The 17,048-nt window shown below is 54.4% G+C and overlaps 2 protein-coding genes and 1 non-coding gene across 4 annotated transcripts in view; 1 reads left to right on the forward strand and 2 right to left on the reverse strand.

Moving 5' to 3' along the window:
- NOTUM (notum, palmitoleoyl-protein carboxylesterase) overlaps window positions 1-6,176 on the reverse strand; it is a 26,325-nt gene extending 20,149 nt beyond the window's left edge. Inside the window, exons 1-4 of the mRNA XM_090059503.1 lie at window positions 3,398-6,176; window positions 2,574-2,941; window positions 1,762-1,814; window positions 1,224-1,319 (exon numbers count right to left, since the gene is read on the reverse strand). Coding sequence (XP_089915629.1) covers window positions 1,224-1,319; window positions 1,762-1,814; window positions 2,574-2,926 — 502 coding nt within the window. The 5' untranslated portion in view covers window positions 2,927-2,941; window positions 3,398-6,176. The remainder of the gene's footprint in view (window positions 1-1,223; window positions 1,320-1,761; window positions 1,815-2,573; window positions 2,942-3,397) is intronic.
- TRNAC-GCA (transfer RNA cysteine (anticodon GCA)) lies at window positions 5,188-5,259 on the reverse strand. The gene has a single exon. It is a non-coding gene; the product is annotated as a tRNA-Cys (tRNA).
- A 445-nt stretch (window positions 6,177-6,621) lies between the features above and the next one.
- ASPSCR1 (ASPSCR1 tether for SLC2A4, UBX domain containing) overlaps window positions 6,622-17,048 on the forward strand; it is a 56,105-nt gene continuing 45,678 nt past the window's right edge. Inside the window, exons 1-4 of one of the 2 annotated variants that reach the window (XR_016443770.1) lie at window positions 6,622-6,810; window positions 6,919-6,974; window positions 7,209-7,323; window positions 11,741-11,841. Coding sequence is in view for 1 of the 2 variants with exons in the window: in XM_090059502.1 (XP_089915628.1) it covers window positions 6,709-6,810; window positions 6,919-6,974; window positions 7,209-7,323; window positions 11,741-11,841 (374 nt within the window). In the remaining variant the exon portion in view is untranslated. The remainder of the gene's footprint in view (window positions 6,811-6,918; window positions 6,975-7,208; window positions 7,324-11,740; window positions 11,842-17,048) is intronic. The other variant, XM_090059502.1, reaches the window with a different exon arrangement.

The following is a 17,048-nucleotide window of genomic DNA, read 5'->3' on the forward strand; positions in this document are numbered from 1 at the left end:
AAAAAGGCTCAGCTCTTCCTGATCCTTTGAAGGGGTCTCTGGGAGGAAATCAGTGTGAGAATCCCACTCTGGAAACCCCCAGCATCCTACTGGGGGGCAGGGCGGTATGTCAATACACTGGGCAGACATCTGACAACCTCACTAATCCCAAGAAGTCAGGGCCAGTGGGGACAGCACTGTGCCTCTGCACCAGCTCTGGCTCCTTGGCATAATCGTCTATGGGAACCACATTGCCATGGTCTCCTCCAAGCCATAGCTGCTTCGAGTAGGGAGGAGCCCCCTTTCCTCAAGTTCTCCTCGTCAAATATACACCCTGGACCACATTTTGGAAGTCTCTTGTACATTCAAAACTGATCAAGCCACTTATCCGTGTGTTCTTGTAACACATAATTACACCATGGAACTCATTGCCACAGGTGCTGTTGGGGGCATGAATTTAGCAAGTTTCAAACAAGGATTTGACATTTATCTAAACAGTAAGGACATCCAGAGTTATGAACTAATATTAAAGAAGTATGAGAGGGGGCATAAAACCCTTGGTTTCAAGCCTTAGCCCAATCTTTAACTATTAGGAATTAGAAGAAGACATTCAAAAGGGGCAGATTTTCCACATCTGCCAGCTATGGAGTTTCTGGCAACTTCTTCTGCAGCAGCCAGTGCCTGTCATTGCTGGGGAGAGGATATGGGGTGAGGACACCACGGGTCTAGCAAATGCTGTAATTAGGTGATATTTGTCCTCTGTTTCAAGGATGCAAAGGTCTGCAATGGACCGAGTCATTACTGGCCTGTAGTTTACATATATTTCTCAGAAGCAAGAATCTGAATCCTGGAGGCAGCAAACGGAAGTGACAGCTGGTCTGGACAGAAGGATTGTAAGCAAGGCCTGCCACTTTGGCTGGAGTTAGAGGTAAACTTTCTTAGAGAAAAGGGAACATTTGAGCTTGCACTATACTGTACTGAGGCAGGCATGGAAACACACTTTAGTAATTTGCCTGGTAAAGATACAGTTAATTTATGTGTAAATAAGTGCCTATCACACATGTTAACATCTGAGCAGGAGCAGTTATGAGCAAGTGCCTTGTAGTTTGGGAGGGACCCACGTATGCTACACTACAAAGTCCAATGAAACCCTCCTTTCCCTCTCTTTGTCTTTTTGTAGTTGCCTGCAGAGTCAGTGCAAGGGGTAGCAGTGTTCCCACTGTGGACAAAGAAGGAATACTTACCAGTTTTGGTGAGAGGCCACTCTTTGGAGCTCATTAGCCTCCTCATTGTATCATAGCGGGTATTGCAGTTCTCTCTGTTGAAGCAGTACCATCCACCTGTGCCATGAGAAAAAAGTAATTGTCACCAGTACTTGCTGTCATTTTGCTTGAGGAAAGTGGCAGAGCAGGGCGCACAGATGTGAACCTGTGCAGTGACACCGGGCACTCCCAGGCTGAGATGAATGGTGCAAGCAGCAGGCAGAATAAGTGGCCGAAAGCAGCCGCTGGACCAAGTTGCTTTGACTAGTCAGGTGGGTAGTTAGGGCCCCAGCAGATTCACCAAGTCCCTGGCCAGCAGAGGCACAAAAAAGCAGGTGGTGGAAAGGATGGAGACGTTGGTTATACAGAGACAGCCTACGCGCGCCCCTGGATGCAGGCACACGCAGGCTTCGCTCGCCTTTGAAGAAAGCAGTTGGGTAGCTTCCCCCACCCCACCTCTTCATTCACAACGGAGGCTAACATGCTGGCACTGTCCTGAAGTAAGAGAGTCCCGGCTTACCTTCCAGGAACAGCAGCCACCGTCTACTGCCTTTTGATTCTTTGAGGTAGTAGCTAAAGCAAAAATAAACACAAGGCAGCGGGAAATTAATTAGGGAGACTGGCTTGCTTAACCACAAGCTCTTTGATACACCAACTCATAATATCGAGAGGGTTACATAAAATATTTGGTTAAAGAACAAGAGAAAGAGGATGGCTGTCAGAAGAGTTCCAAGCAGCCTGATCAAAGGGCCTTCCCGGGGACCCTGAGCCAGGCACGGCGACTTTTATCTCTCTCCAAAATAAATGCATTAAATAAATTCTTAGCATTCCTAAGACTTTCCAGGCAGGAAAGAGTTATTCCACCTGTTGCCGGCTGCGGTCTCGGCGGCGGCCGCGCGGTGGGAGCAGAGAGCGGGCCGGGGCCGGGGCCGGGGCGGCGGGACTTTGTTTCGAGGCGCCCAAGCGGGAAGAGGAGCAGGAGCGCGGCGCGAAGTCGTGCTAGTTCCCCGGCATCTCCCACGGGCGGATCTTAGGGCCCGGTGCGGACGTGGATAAGCACTGTCCTCCCCACCCACCCGCCCGCACGCACGCACGCCCGCCCGCCCGCAGCGACGAGCCGAGGCCCGGCGCCCGCCCAGGCCGGCCGGTGAGAGGCGTCTCGTCCTCCCGACAGCGGGTCGCGGCCGCACGGCCGCCTGCGCCCCCGGGGGTGCTGGAGCGGGGGCCGGGCCGGGCCCCGACGCCCTGGCCGCGGGAGGCGCGCTGCGCCGGCGGGAGGCGGCGGGCCGGGGCCGGGGCCGGGGCCGCGGGGGGGGCGGGCAGGGCACTCACCCGGCCGGGCTGCCGTCGTTGCAGGTGACCGAGCTGTTGAGCAGGAGGTGGAGCCGCAGCTCGTGCTGCAGGTTCTGGGCCGAGCAGGGGTAGAGCGACTGCGCCAGGCTCTTGATCTGAGCCATGAAGCTGTCCATGTTGCCCTCCACGGCGGTGAAGTCCAGCGGGAAGCTCTCCACGGGCTGCCCGGCCGCCTCGCTCCGCTCCCGCGCCGCCGCCCCGGGCTGCTGCTGCTGCCCCTGCCCCTGCCCCCGGCGCCGCCAGCTCTTCCTGCCCGCGCCGCCCGGCAGCAGCCCCAGCCCCAGCAGCAGCAGCAGCAGCAGCAGCAGCGCCGGCACGGCGCCCGTGCCCATCGCGGCGGCGGACACCTGCGGGCGGAGCGCAGGGAGCGGGAGCGGAGCGGGGCGGCCGCCCCGCCGGGGCTGGGGCTGGGGCTGGGGCTGGGGGCTGGCCGGCGCCTGCTGCCGCCTGGCCGAGGGAGGCCGGGCCGGGCCGGGCCCGGTGGCGCGGCCGGTCCGCCCCGCTGCAGTGGGCGGCGAGCGGCGCGGGGCGTAGTTAGCGGCCGGCGGCGGGTCCCGGCGCGGCGCCGCCAGCCTGCCGCAGGGGCACGGAGTGCGCGGGCAGCCCGGGCGCCGCGTGGGGCAGCCGCCGGCCAGCCCGGCCTCCGCCCCCTCCATGCCGGCGGGGGTGCTCGCGGGGCAGCCCCGGTTCCGGGCCCCGCGCTGCTCCGAGCCCCCCAGGACCCGCGGGCCCGGCCGGCCAGACAAAGCGCGGGGCGCCGTGGCCCACGTGGCGGACACCTGCCCCGGGCAGCCCCGACTCACCTGGCCTGGAGGAAGCTGCCCGGTTCCCCCCGGTGCTGGCGCCGAGCAGCCCAGAGCGCCGGCCGGCCGGGCCCGGGGATCGGCCGCCGCCGCCGGGCTGGAGCCGGGAAGAGGAATGAGTGCTGTGCCTGCGACGGGACCCAGGACAGGTGCTCCCGGATTTAAGGGAGGACACGGCTCCCTCTGGTCAGCTGGGAGTCTGCCCCTCCCGTGTTCTCACTGAAGGCCTGTTACACTGCCAGGGTCGAGGTGTCCCTTCAGCAATGCAGCATCTGTGACAGCCCTTTCTTTGTCACCGCCATGGCGCAGGCGCCTCACGACTTCCACATAGTTGGAGCGTGCTGAATATTGCGTGTAGCCTACGTTCGATGACTTCGATACATTGATGACGCTTGTTGTGTCTCTGTCAGGCTGATGCAGGCAACCGCCAGGGTTAGGTCCAAAGAGCAGGCATCTCTTATGGGGGGGCCAATGGGCTCCCCAAGGCCACTTCCCTGCTACAACCAGTTTATGTTTGGCAGTTGTGCTGGTTGGAAGGAGTTGGCGACGTGCGGGAGACTGGACTTGGGTCGCTGCTGGACGACTTGCTCCAGCTGTTGGGTTCTGTGGCTGCGTGCTAGCGCTCAGGACTTCCTCTGCCACTTGTGCCTTGGCTCTGCTGCATGGCTTGGGGGCACTGAGACATGAGCCGGGGCAGACACAGTGGGGCTTCCTGCCCAGCTCTGGCTGTTGTAGCACCAGCCTTGGCAAGAGCCTTCTGAGTCAACAGATCAATCCCACGTCAGCGCCCACTGGACTACTACATCCTTGGCCACAAGGAAAGCTACCGTCTTCCTGGGACGTATCCAGGGAGGTATGCACGGCACTGCGCAAGGCGCAGCAATTCTTGTGTGGAGCACTGCGTGCAGTTCTGGGCGCCTGCGTGCCCACGTTACGAAAAAAAGAATCCCGTCTGGAACAGGTGCAGAGAAGGGCTGTGGGGAGGATGAGGGGCCTGGTGACCCTGTCTCACAAGAGGGGCCTGAATAAAGTTTGGCTTGTTAAACCTAGGAGAACAGAGCTTGTGTTTGCCCCCTGGAAAAGAGAAGGGTGCAACACCAGGGAGGGAGAAGACAGGACAACCCTGGCCACAAAAATGACTGCATATAAACTGGCAGCACAGCTGGAAATGAGGAGAAGGTTTCCAACCCTCAGAGGAGTGAGGGTCTAGAAGAACTTTCCAGGAAGAGTAGCCAAGGCAAAACCCTAACTAGCTTCAAGGTGAAGCTTCGTAAGTGTACGGAAGGGGTTATTTGACATGGTTTTCAATGATTGCAAAGGGACTGGAGTCCATGACCCTGGAGGTCCCTCACCGCCTGTGTTCTGTCCTGGGGGTGCAAAGCAGCTGTGCCCCCAGGCTAGATGGCCAGCGTGCACAGGTTGCTTTCGCTGCTCTGGTATAGCTGGGGTTTGAATTACACTGACTCTTTGTGGGAGGCAAAAAAACTGAACTGCTTCATTGATTAGCAAGTGCACCCAAGTGAAGAAGCAGTGCAATAGGAGACACCCCAGGAAATGGGGTGTGATGAGAAATGTTTCCAGGCACCTTCATGGCATTTCTAGGCCAAGGTCATAGAAGGAACCTGAGCAGACAGATCATCAAGTCCAACCCCCTGCCATGGGCAGGAAAGAGCACTGGGGTCAAACAAGGTGATTATCCTCCTTTTGAAGGCCCCCAGGGTAGGGGCAAGCACCACTTCCCTTGGAAGTTGGCTCCAGATCCTAGCCTCCCTGACCATGATGTAAAGCAAAGGGGGTACCCAGACTTGAACTGGGGACCTCTTGATCTGCAGTCAAATGCTCTGCCACTGAGCTATACCCCCTAGCACTAGAGGGTCTTGATGAGTCTCCATGGGAATGTGAAATGGCTGAAATGTTTGAAGAAACTCTGTTTTAGGGGATAGGAGACTTGGGAGTATGTATGGGGTGGTTGGATTTGTCACATTGATCCTGTTGGGGACATGCATGTAAATTGCTAAGGGTATTTTCAGCTGTTTCTTGATGAATTCATCCTTTTCTGTAGCACATTAATGAGCTCCAGGTTGTAATTCTCTCCCCTTTGCATCTGTCCCGATGCTTTTAATTTTTTAGAAGTATTTGAAATTAGAAGTGGCTCTGGATAGGAAACATAACCTTTAACCTCCTTGCAGCTCTTCTGATTACAACATGCCTTTAGAAACTAGTGGCATCTCTCCGATCCTGCAACTTGGAAATGTTCTGCTTAAGTTACTTCAAAGATTGTGCTTTTACCAGGAGTCATGTGTGTCTTTAAGGGGTGTGCTACTTGCAGCTACAACATGGGAAACAGTTGCACGCTTCAGACAGAGAATGGGAGCCATCCAGCTCAGAGAGGAAGATGAACCGAGTCCATGTTTCTGAGGCCTAGTGAGAAAAGAAACCGTCTTCTTGAATTGGGTCCCTGCCTTGTTTCCACAGCTGAATAATCACTAGTGTTAACATGGCCACCTCACTGGAAAAAGCAGCTGTTTCCTTGCTCAGGAGCTTCCACTACACTGTTAATTAATGGGAAGACAGGTCCTCCTTGTGCTCCAGACATCTGCTGTCTTTGGAGAGAAGAGTAAACAGCCTTCAGCCTCCTGCCTGCCCCATCCTGAGGACTAAGGACCGCTTGCATAGTGCAGATACTTGTCCTGTCCCCCGCGGAGGGTTTCATAGTCAGTAGGGTCGGAAGGGACGTGAGCAATCCGTAGTTCCACCTACAAGGATTTACACGGCGCTACGGGGCACAGGCAGTCCTCGCGCGGGCTTCGCTGGCCGCACGTTCAACTATCGCCGCTCCCGTGTCGTGTCGTGTCACCTCGACCCCGTGCCGCCTGGCCACGTAGGTGGCAGCACGCGGCCCTTGCCGGCGGGAGCTCGCGTGTCGCGCCCGCGCCTCGTGCCGCTGCGCCCGAGACGGCGCCGACCCCGGGGCACGGCGTGTCACACACCGTGGGGCAGCAGCGCCGCGACAGAGGGGGACACGCTGGGACGCCCCGGCTTGGCCGGGGTGCAGCCGGGCACGGGTGTCGCTGCCGCGCGCGGGGCGCCGCTTCCCGGGCCGCGGGTGCGCCCTCGGGGCGGTGGGGGCCCGGCCCGGCCCGGCCCGCGTCTCGCCGCACGAACGCGACGGGGGAGCGCGGGGCCGGGGCGGGGGGCCAGGAGGCTGCGGGCCGGGGCCGGGGCCGGGGCCGGGGCCGGCGGTGCTGGTGCGGGCGCTGCAGGCGCGTCCCGGGGCGGAGCCCGGCCGGCCCGGCCCATCCCGCGCGAAGATGGCGGCGGGCGGCGGGGGGGTGTCCGTGTCGGTGTCGGTGCTGGCCCCCAACGGGCGGCGGGTGCCGGTGCGGCTGGGGCCCAGCACGGCGCTGCTGCAGGTGAGGCCGGGCCGGGGGGGGCCGGGCCGGGCCGGGGGGGGCCGGCGGCGGCGGCCCGGGCCCGGGCCTGGGCCTCGGCCTCCCTCTCCCGGCTCTCGTCTCCCGCAGGTGCTGGAGGAGGTGTGCGGCAAGCAGGGCTTCAGCCCCCACGACTACGACCTCAAGTGAGTGCGGGCGGGTGGCGCTCGGGCCTGCCGGCCGGGGGGCACTGGGGGGCCCGGGGCGCACCCCGCGCTGCCGCGCGCAGGCCCGTCTGGGCAGCCGGGGCAAAGGCCCGTGGCACTCGGGGCCCGGCCGGCCCCGCCGTGGGCTGCGCCTCGAGTGGGCCTGTCCCGCACTGCTGCCCCGCTGGGAGCCACGCTCGCACGTGCTCTTACGCGGGGCTTCTTTCTCTGCAGGTTTCAGAGGACGGTGCTCGATCTCTCTGTGCAGTGGAGGTTTGCCAAGCTGCCCAACAATGCCAAGCTGGAGATGGTGCCAGTCTCCTGTCAGCGAGCAGAAGCGGAAAACACGGTACGTCCGTTCCTGCTCAGAGCCCGGGCCGCCGAGGGTGGGCAGGCCCAGGTCCGCCCTGGCAAGGGTCGCGTCGTCTGCCCTAGTGAGCGGCACTGCCCGGGCGCAGCGGGAAGCGGGGTTGGTGGCTCGGCGCCCGGCCCTTCCTGCTGGGACCCCGGCCTCATGCCCGGGCTGCTGTTGCAGGGGCTTCTTTGCAGCACGATGAAAAGCTAAGGCCCCAGTCCCTTGTGGTCACGTCGGAGCCTCGCCGCCTTGCTCGGGAGCTAGTTTATCTGACAAGTGGATGTGTTTCAGCAGCTGGTCAAATGGCTCGTGCTGGTATAATGTAAGGTGCCTGGGATGTTTTGCTTTACTGAGTACCTGTCTTTGTCACGTAATCTCACAGTGTCTGTTTTTCTTTAAAAGCTCTTAGAATGTTTTTCATGGTAGCAGGTAGGTGTGTATTTACAGAAAGCATTAGACATGATACATAGCTGTTTATGGGAATAAACCCATAAGATATGTGAGATCTTGCTTAAGTAGAGTTTGGAAATGCTAATCTGTCTGTCATGGTGACTGGTAGCTGATGTTCTCATATCTACTTTTCTCAAACGTTGTGGAAGGCAAGCAGATAACACAGCACTAGCTCCCTATTTCCGCTTGCTAACCGTTGTTGGAAGAGTGTTCTCCCATATGTCACATCGCCATACTGCCCCGACGTCGAAACCTCCGTGCTGCGTGGCTCTGTTGTGTTTTGTGCAGCTTTTAGTACTGTGGTCTCATGACAGACAGTGTAATGGAAGCTATTCTGGCTCAGTATTGCCAACTCTCATGATTTTTGGTGGTGTTCTTAAAGTCTGTGCTTTGGGAATGTGAAAAACTTAGCTCTTTCTTAGGTATATAAACATAAATTTAGTTTTTTTCCTTTATATATATTTTTCACATTCCTGAAGCATAGACTTTAAGAACAATGCCAAAAATTATGAGAGTTGGCAAATACTGCCTGGCATCATCTGCAGTCATTTTTAACTTAGCAAGGGACCCAGTTCGCTTTTACAGGGTAGTGGAGCTGCCAGGGCTCTGGAAAGAGGACCCAACCTGGAGCAAGCATCTGGGTCAGGTTGTCCCATCTTAAAGATGAGGTTGGAAAAGACAAGGGCTGAAAAGCAGGAGGGTCTCCTGGGCACCATGTAGCCTGTGAGCTGTGGGTGACAAGCGCTCCTTGGGCTGAGTAGTGCAAAGAGATGTGGTGCAAGAAAATGGCTAGCGTTACTCTAAAGAAGCGTTAGGACACGGTGTAAACTGAACTCCATAGCAGGAGGATGAGGGGAAGGCATCAGCCATTAAATTCTGCTGAACATGGAAAACTGAAAGAATTCACTGCCACAGGCAATCAGTGTCACGTACAGTAAGCATTTTGTAAAACTGCTGGGTAACTTCATAAGCAAACTCATCAGTAATAGTTGTGTGCCAAGAGGAGCTGGTCAAGCCTGGTCCTTAAGAGTGGAGGCTGGTTGTGGCAGAGCTGGAATGAACTCTCCGGAGTGCAGCACAGGATGGGGGCCAAGGTCCAGGTTGGGTCTGTGTGATGGGAGGAGATGTGATTTCCCGAGGTGCATCCCAGCTCAGCAGATCTGTTGTCTCTGCAGGTGAATGGTGATTGCCCTTGGATTTGCCATCCACAGTTTGTAAAGACCTTTGACCTCCAAAACATATCTAGTGCAGTACCCAACAGATTCTCTTACCAGGGGTGTGGAGAAAGGGGTGGCACCATGACAAAGAATGAACCTAGGGATCCAGTCATCAGCCTTTTACTCACATGTTTGTAAACTTAGCAGCTAATTGGCACTGCTCTCTCTAATACTTTATGTTCAGCCTGGGATTTTTAAGACTGTTTAATTGACTGAATATGACTTTCGTAACATGCTTGGCTTTGAACTGCTGCCCAAAATCTGATGCAATTGGCAGACTGACTGTCTGGGCAAGAGTCTTGTAGCATGGTGATGTCAGCTGTCATCACTCTTCTGTAGCTGAGGATAATCTAAGGCTGGTCGCGGGCAAGGAAGAAAACAGGAGGTCATGTTAGTGATGGGATGAAACTACTTAGCTCCTCTGTTAGTAGCTGTGGATGCTTGCTGCTCTCTGTGTAGAAATGTTCGTGGCTCCCAGCATTCTCTGCAGTAGTCTGAGGTAGATGGCACCAGCCCCACCAAGGAAATCCTTGTAGATTGTTTGAAGTCTTGTCTGGTGTCTTCTTTTTTTTTTAAGCATGTTTTCTGTTCAAGAAGAGGCTTAAGGTTTTCAGTTTGATTTTTGTCTGCCTTCCTCCAGTAGCTCAAGCACAGCAGAGGCAAGGCCCACAGAACGATCCCTGTAGGAAGAAAGCAGTTGTTCCTGCCATAAGTGCTTGGCCTAATTGGGCTCTTCGGTCACAGTCAGTTCTGTCAGGCTAATGAAAGCTGTGGGTCTCTAGAAACTGAGAGATGCTGCTGTTACAGGAGATTCTGCCTACCTGGAGAGCTATTTTGCTGCATTTGCTACCAAATGGCATCATCAAAATGGTATCTGTGTTAAATTAGAAAGCTGCTTCCCTGCCAGGACCTGGTGATCGCAACCAGTGCAGTCAACCTCTCTTCACACCGCAGTCAATGGAGGAATGGGTTGAGAACGAAAGAGAAGCTTGGCAGCAGTGAATGTGAGCTGCTAGAATTCAGCAGAGTTAGGTTCCTAAAACGGGATGTTCTGAGGATGTCTGATCTCGAGAAGTCAACTAAGGAAAACCCAGTGGGAAGAAATGTTAAGAATGAAAATAGCTTTGCCTGGTCTATGATAAAAAAACTATTTTCTTTTGAAACTACCAGGAATCTCAAAGTCTTCCAAGTGGTCTCTGCTTATTCTCACTTTGGGCAGTTCCCATGAAGCACGAAAACTATCTCGAGGGCAGTCTGCTACAGCTGCATGAGCACCCCCTCATGGTACTGAAATTTGAGAGCAGGGTTATAAAAAGTCCGTGTGCTCCTTCTCTCCACGGCTCCCTGCAGGTGTTACGGATGGTTCAGTTCTGAGCACAGAGCAATTGAGGAGGTTTTGATCAGAAACCAGGAATCTCTTGAGGGCCAGAACTTTGCTGGAGCGCAGCGTGACTCTGCAGGTAGCGCAGGATCAGCCAGGCTTGGGGGCACTTTCTGTGAGAAGGGGAGGATGGCTGGCTTCCTCTCCCATGGGAAGATGCAGGGGATTCTCCGTAAGGTTTCCCTAATGGAGCTTCTTTGCAGGCAGTCTCCTCCCAAGGCTTCGTTGCAGAGGGGAGGCTTTGGGCCCTTGTGCTCAGATGAGTCTCGCTGTATCTGACAGTGCACACATGTGAAGAAACTCGACTTTTGTGCCCTGAGTGAAATCTGATGGCTTGGGGATGCTGCACAGCTTGTGTGAGGGTGTGGATGGAAAGCATGGATCCACCAGAGATGATTCTAAGTGCAGAATTTCACAGTGCTGGATGTATGCTGGGGGGCAGGCACTGAAGGAAGAGCTGTTGATTTGGCTCTGTGGGTCTCTTAACTAGATGCAGGGGTAGACTGAAATCCTGACAACTCTCAGCAGAAGTTATTTATGTTGTATTACAAAATCAAACCCTTCAGTCCATGTTAGAGCTTCAAAAATCCAGCCTGAAAACTGCTCTCATCTTTGCATCTCGTCCAGCTGCTTTCCCCTCCTCTTTCAAGGGTGGGGGTGTTGCAGCCAGCGAGAGGAGAAGTGTGTGCTTACAGTCACTCCTTTGTAAGGCTTACCTCTTCATGGGAGAGTTGCTTGTGGGATATTTGTCCCCTGTATCATATCTGGGGCCTGGAATTAGGAGTACCCTTAGCCTTGTATCTGATGAGACCATTTGGAACAGAGAACAGACTCAGAGAGTAGTGTCAGGAGACTGCTTTGTGATCCCAGTCTGTGAGGTTTAGAATGATGCTGGCTGCTGGTCAGGAACTTAAAGCCTCAGCTGGAGGCCGAGGGTGCAAGTAAGAGCCCTGCCAGTGAGAGTGTGTCTGTATGGGGTGAGGCTGTGCTCTGCCGAGACTCACTGCACCTGCTCTGCATGTGCTAGCACCCAAGGTAGAAGCAGTGTAGCCTTGTTAGCGCAGCACTGGGGGCATGTCGATGAGCCCTGCTCTTTGGAGAGCTGGGTACATGCACAGTGCCTGCTTGTACCATGGCATGACTCAGTGTGGTGCTGCCTTTGCTTCCACCCACATGACTTGGGAATGATGGTACCCATGTGGACCTCACTGGGCAGGCCTGGTTTCTGTCCTTCAGGGATGAAAAATGCCAGGTTTGTTCAGGATTGGGAGGGTCTCCAGATGGGTACAATGTGGACATGTCTCACTGTGAAGATGCTGAGTCTGTTGCAACTCTGGTCTAATTGGGTGGATTTTCCTTACAGGTGCGGATTGCACTGCAGCTGGATGACGGCTCCCGTTTGCAAGACACCTTTCACTCTAGTCAGACCCTGTGGGACCTCCTCCAACATTTTACACAAAGCAGGTAAACAACAGAGTGTGCAGGGGGAAAGTGCTTGTCCTCAGGCAGACTCCTGACTTGGCAAAGGGGCTAGAGTTACTGCTGTTCAAGGGACACAGTCAGAGTTCTCAGACTTGCAGCACTAGTACTATTTAATTGTATTCCTCACCACCTGCATTGTGTTCATGTCTTTTTAGTTTAGTCAGTGTTCCCTTGTTGTTGGTCTTTCAGTCCCTGATGGCCTGAATGCTGGATGATGTTTCCCCATGGACATGTTACTGTAGGTGTCCCTTGTAGGGATTTTTGTTGAAATGCTGGCTGCCATCAGAGACAGGTGGATTTCTGAAGGTCTGCTTGGCTGTCTCAAATGTCCTTACGCAAAGCTCTTTGTTGGACAAGCTGCTAGTTTTCTATAGGTGATTCAAGGAAGCCTGGAGCCCTTGTAGCCTGAACTGGCATTTTCAAACCATTGATTAGGTCCTGTTTAAACTTCCTGCCTGTTCCTGTTCCTTTTTTGTCTGTACCTAAATACACTCACTAAATGTTTTTGTAAGTCTTACAAAGTTTGGTTTGTTTGCCTCCACTTTGCTACAACCTATATTTGGTGCTTCCTTCTGGCTTTCCTTGACTTAAAAAATGCCGCTATTGTTTGGAAATGTCAAACTAATAAACTGTGCTCCAAGGTCAGTTCTTCTCTTTGATTTTCTTCTTTTGTGGCTTTGGAAAGCTTGAGGTTCTTGAGGCAACAGCAAAAAGGGGACATCAGCTTCCTTGTTTTAGTAGGATTTTACCTACCCTGATGATGCAATGTCCATGTCTGTTTAGCTCATTCTCTCTCTTCTCCAGTCCTCACCTCCTGCTTTTTGCTGTTGGCTGTTTCTAAGGCGAGTGGAGAACTTTTATAGCTCTTACTCTATGGTGCAGATGTTGTGGTGCAGTGTTTGTCACTAGCAGCTGATAGTGGTGGGGTTGGTACCAAATCGCTTAAATACCCATTCAGAAATCAGTGACCCACTGTCATGTCAAAGGCTGCTGGAACTCTGGCATGAGGCACTAGGTAGAGGAGGTGTGGATAGAAACAGGCAGAGAAGGCACTTGCTTTGGCTGCCTGTGGATGAGAGGAGGAACGACTGAGGAGTCCAAGGATATGATGGAAGAAATTGAGACAGGCCCTGGGAGGGGCTGGATTTTCCTGATTCTTGTATTGCTGTGTTTGCTGTAGCTGCAGCTGGAGGAGAAAGTGGCCCCTGCTAGCTGCTGTGCTTGCAGACTTGCAGCAACACATGCGCTGGCTTAGATGTGCTGGGCCTTAGAGTGGCAGAGAGCATCTGTTCACAGCATCATGGCCTTTGGAGTAGAAGGCTGTGTCCCACCTGGACAGGCAGAGTGCAGGATTGTTCCTTTGCCATCCAGTGACCAGGAGCACTGAGAGTTTGCTCATGTCTTTTCTGCCTGCTTTGTTAAGGCCTGAGAGACTGCATGGTGCACACAGCCATGGAGAGCTAGCCTTTAGCATCAGCTCCCAGCTGCACTTGTTCCAAGGAGAAGCAGGCGTTGCTTTTCGGGCATCTCCTGGTATATCTGGACTGGCTGGGACCTCCTCGCCCGAGTATTTCATGAAGGTATGGTCCCCTCGTGCAGGGCCCACAGTGATCCTGCCATTCCATGGTTGTCGGTGGCAGCAAAGCCCGTTCCTGTATCTTCTGTCACATGGTCCCAGGGTCCTCTATGGAACAGCCTGTTTGCCATTGACTTGTTTGGCAGTGCTGCTGCTGAAGGCTATGTCTCTGGGAGGTGGCTGACTGCCCTTCATGGTGCTGTCATCTGAATGGCTTGCAGCTGGACAGCTGTGGCAGGTCTCACCTTCCCGGCAGAGCAGCCACTCCTGATTGTCCCTAGTGTGCATCTGGGTCTTGTGCATGACTGGCAACCAGCCGCTTCCTCAGACTTACGAAGCTGTTGCTGCTCACATTGTCTGCTGGCGGAGCTGTGTTCTGGCCCTGCTCCAATCTCTGCCAACCCCTCAAACTTGGGTGCCTTGTGTAAAATGTGGCCAGCTGAATGTGCTTGTTTCCCCTCATTACTGATTCCTTTTTAGTCTTGAATGTTGAGTCTTATAATCAAGAGGTAGCATAGAATCGTAGAAGTCGGGTCGGGGGGACCTTGTAGATCTTCAAGTCCGACTCCCTGCCTAGGCAGGAATAAAACTGGGCTCAGATGACTCCAGCCAGCTAGGCATCAAGCCTCTTCTTAAAGACCCCCAAGGTAGGAGCCAGCACCACTTCCCTTGGAAGTTGTTTCCAGGTCCTAGCCCCCCTGACAGTGAAGTAGTTCTTACAGATGTCTAATCTAAACCTCCTCTCCAACAACTTGTGGCCGTTATTCCTTGTTATGCCGGGGGGCGCTCGGGGAAACAAGGTCTCTCTCAAACCCTTCTGGTCCCCCCTAGTGAGTTTATAGATGGTCACCAGGTCCCCCCTCAGCCTTCGCTTGTGAAAGCTGAACAGGTTCAGGTCCCGCAGTCTCTCATTGTAGGGTCTGCCCTGTTGTCCCCGGATCGTGTGGATGGCCTCCTCTGGACCTTCTCCATGCTGTCCACATCCCTCTTGAAGTGCAGCGCCCGGAACTGGACGCAGTACTCCAGCTGCGACCTGACCAGTGTCACATAGGGGGAGAGGATCACCTCCCTGGACCTGCTTGAGATGCGTCTATGGATGCATGACAAGGTCCGGTTAGCCCTGCCAACCGTGACCTCGCATTGTCGGCCCATGTTCATCATCTAGGAGTCATTAATGACTCCAAGATCCCTTTCTGCCTCTGTGCTCTCCAGAAGGGAGTTTCCCATCTTATAAGTGTGCTGCTGGTTACTACTGCCCCAGTGAAGCACCGTGCATTTGTCAGTATTGAAACGCATCCTGTTTTTGTTAGCCCACCCCTGTAACCTATCCAGGTCTTGCTGCAGTCTTTCCCTCCCTACTGGCGTGCTCACCTCACCCCAAATTTTGGTATCATCAGCGAATTTAAACAGGTTGCTTTTCACCCCGTCATCCAAATTGCTGATAAAGAGCTTGAACAGCGCAGGCCCAAGGACTGAGCCCTGGGAGACTCCGCTGCCCACTTTTCCCCAGGTCGAATATGACCCGTCCACCACCCCCCTCTGAGTACGACCCTTGAGCCAGTCTGCAATCCATCTGACTGCATAGACATCAATGCCACAGTCACCTAGTTTTTTAATGAGGGTGGGAGATGGTGTCAAAGGCCTTGCTGAAGTCCAGAAAGACTACATCCACAGCGACACCTCCATCCAATGCTTTTGTGACCTGATCATAAAAGGCAATCAGGTTGGTCTGACATGTCCTGCCCCTAATGAAACCGTGCCGGTTGCCCTTGAGCATCATCCCTGAGGCCGGCCCACTGCAGATGTGCTCCATGATGATCTTCTCAAAGAGTTTCCCTAGGATTGAAGTAAGACTGACGGGCCTATAGTTGCCCGGGTCCTCCCTCCTTCCTTTTTTAAAGATGGGGACCACGTTGGCTATCTTCTAATCATCTGGCACCTGGCCCGAGCACCACGAGTGCTCATAACGCCGTGCCAAGGGCCCTGCAATAACCCCTGCTAGCTCCCTGATCACCCTGGGGTGGAGAGCATCTGGACCCACTGATTTGAACACGTCCAGCCCCTCCAGAAGGTCTCTAACCCGGTCCTCCCCAACCTGCGGTCTGGAGGCGTTCCCCTCGAGTCCGTCTTGCATCATGGTGAGGAAGTCCCGGTCCCTGCACAAGAAAACAGAGGTGAAGAATTGGTTAAAGAGGTCTGCTTTCTTGTCTGGCACAACCACCAGATTGCCCAGCATATCTCGCAGGGGCCCCACGTTTCCCGGTGCTTTCTTCATCCTCCCTATATATTTGAAAAAGGACTTTTTGTTATCTTTGATCTTGGAAACTAGTCCTAGCTCTTATGTCCACCTTAGCTTTCCTGACAGCCCCCCTACAGGCCCGAGCAGAGGAGGTATACTCCTCTTCGGAGATAGCACCCCCCTTCCACCGGTTGTACGCTGCCTTTTTGGCAATCAGGCATTCCCAGACACCCTTGGTGAGCCAGGGGGGCTTTCGGGCACTCCTGCCCCCCTTGCTTCTTGTTGGGATGGTCATGCCTTGGGCCCTGAGTATCATCTCCTTAAGGAACGACCACTCATCTTGGGCACTGAGCTCCCCTGCTCTCGAGAACCCCAGTGCCTTAGTGCTCTTTGACATAAAATCCTAAGCTGCCTGAGCCCTCTCCATCTTTGCTCATGGCACTGGTCTTATTGCTGTCACTTGTTGCAGCTTTGGATGATTTTCCTCCAGATACATGGAAGGTGTCTTTAGACTAGAGAATATTTTGTCTCAGAATTCCTTTGAAGAGCCTGTGCTCCTCTTCACGACTCCCCCAGAAGAGTGTGGAGCTGTTGCTGTGATTTCATAGATTTCATAGACATTAGGGCTAGAAGGGACCTTGGGAGATTATCGAGTCCAGCCCCCTGCCCAAAGGGCAGGAAGTCAGCTGGGGTCATAGGATCCCAGCAAGATAAGCATCCAATTTACTCTTGAAGGTGTTCAATGTAGGTGCTTGAACCACCTCCGCTGGCAGGCTGCTCCAGACCTTGGGGGCTCAGACAGTAAAGAAATTCTTCCTTATGTCCAGCCTGAAACGGTCTTGCAGGAGTTTGTGACCGTTCGACCTCGTCATCCCTTGGTAAGCTCTGGTGAACAGACGTTCCCCCAGATCCTGGTGGTCACCCCTGATAAACTTATAGGTGGCCATCAGATCACCCCTGAGCCTGCGCTTTTCCAGGCTAAAGAGTCCCATGACTCTCAGCCTGTCGTCGTAAGCTCGTTTTCCTGACCTCTGATCATGCGCGTGGCTCTTCTCTGGACTCTCTCAAGCTTCTCCACATCCTTTTTGAATTGTGGAGCCCAAAACTGGGCGCAGTACTCCAGCTGCGGCCTCACCAAGGCCGAGTACAAGGGGAGAATGACGTCCCGGGATTTGCTCGAGAAGCATCTATGGATGCAAGCCAGCGTTTTGGTCGCTTTACTAGCCGCAGCATCGCATTGCAGGCTCATGTTCATCTTGTGGTCAATGATGACCCCCAAGTCTTTTTCTTCTATAGTGCTATCCAACGTAGCACTGCCAAGCCTATAAGGACGCTGCAGATTTTCCCCCCCAGTGTGGAGAACCTTGCATTTTT

The sequence above is a fragment of the Crocodylus siamensis genome, chromosome 8 (assembly GCF_052110815.1).
Source record: "Crocodylus siamensis isolate JL-2025a chromosome 8, ASM5211081v1, whole genome shotgun sequence".
Lineage (NCBI taxonomy): Eukaryota > Metazoa > Chordata > Crocodylia > Crocodylidae > Crocodylus > Crocodylus siamensis.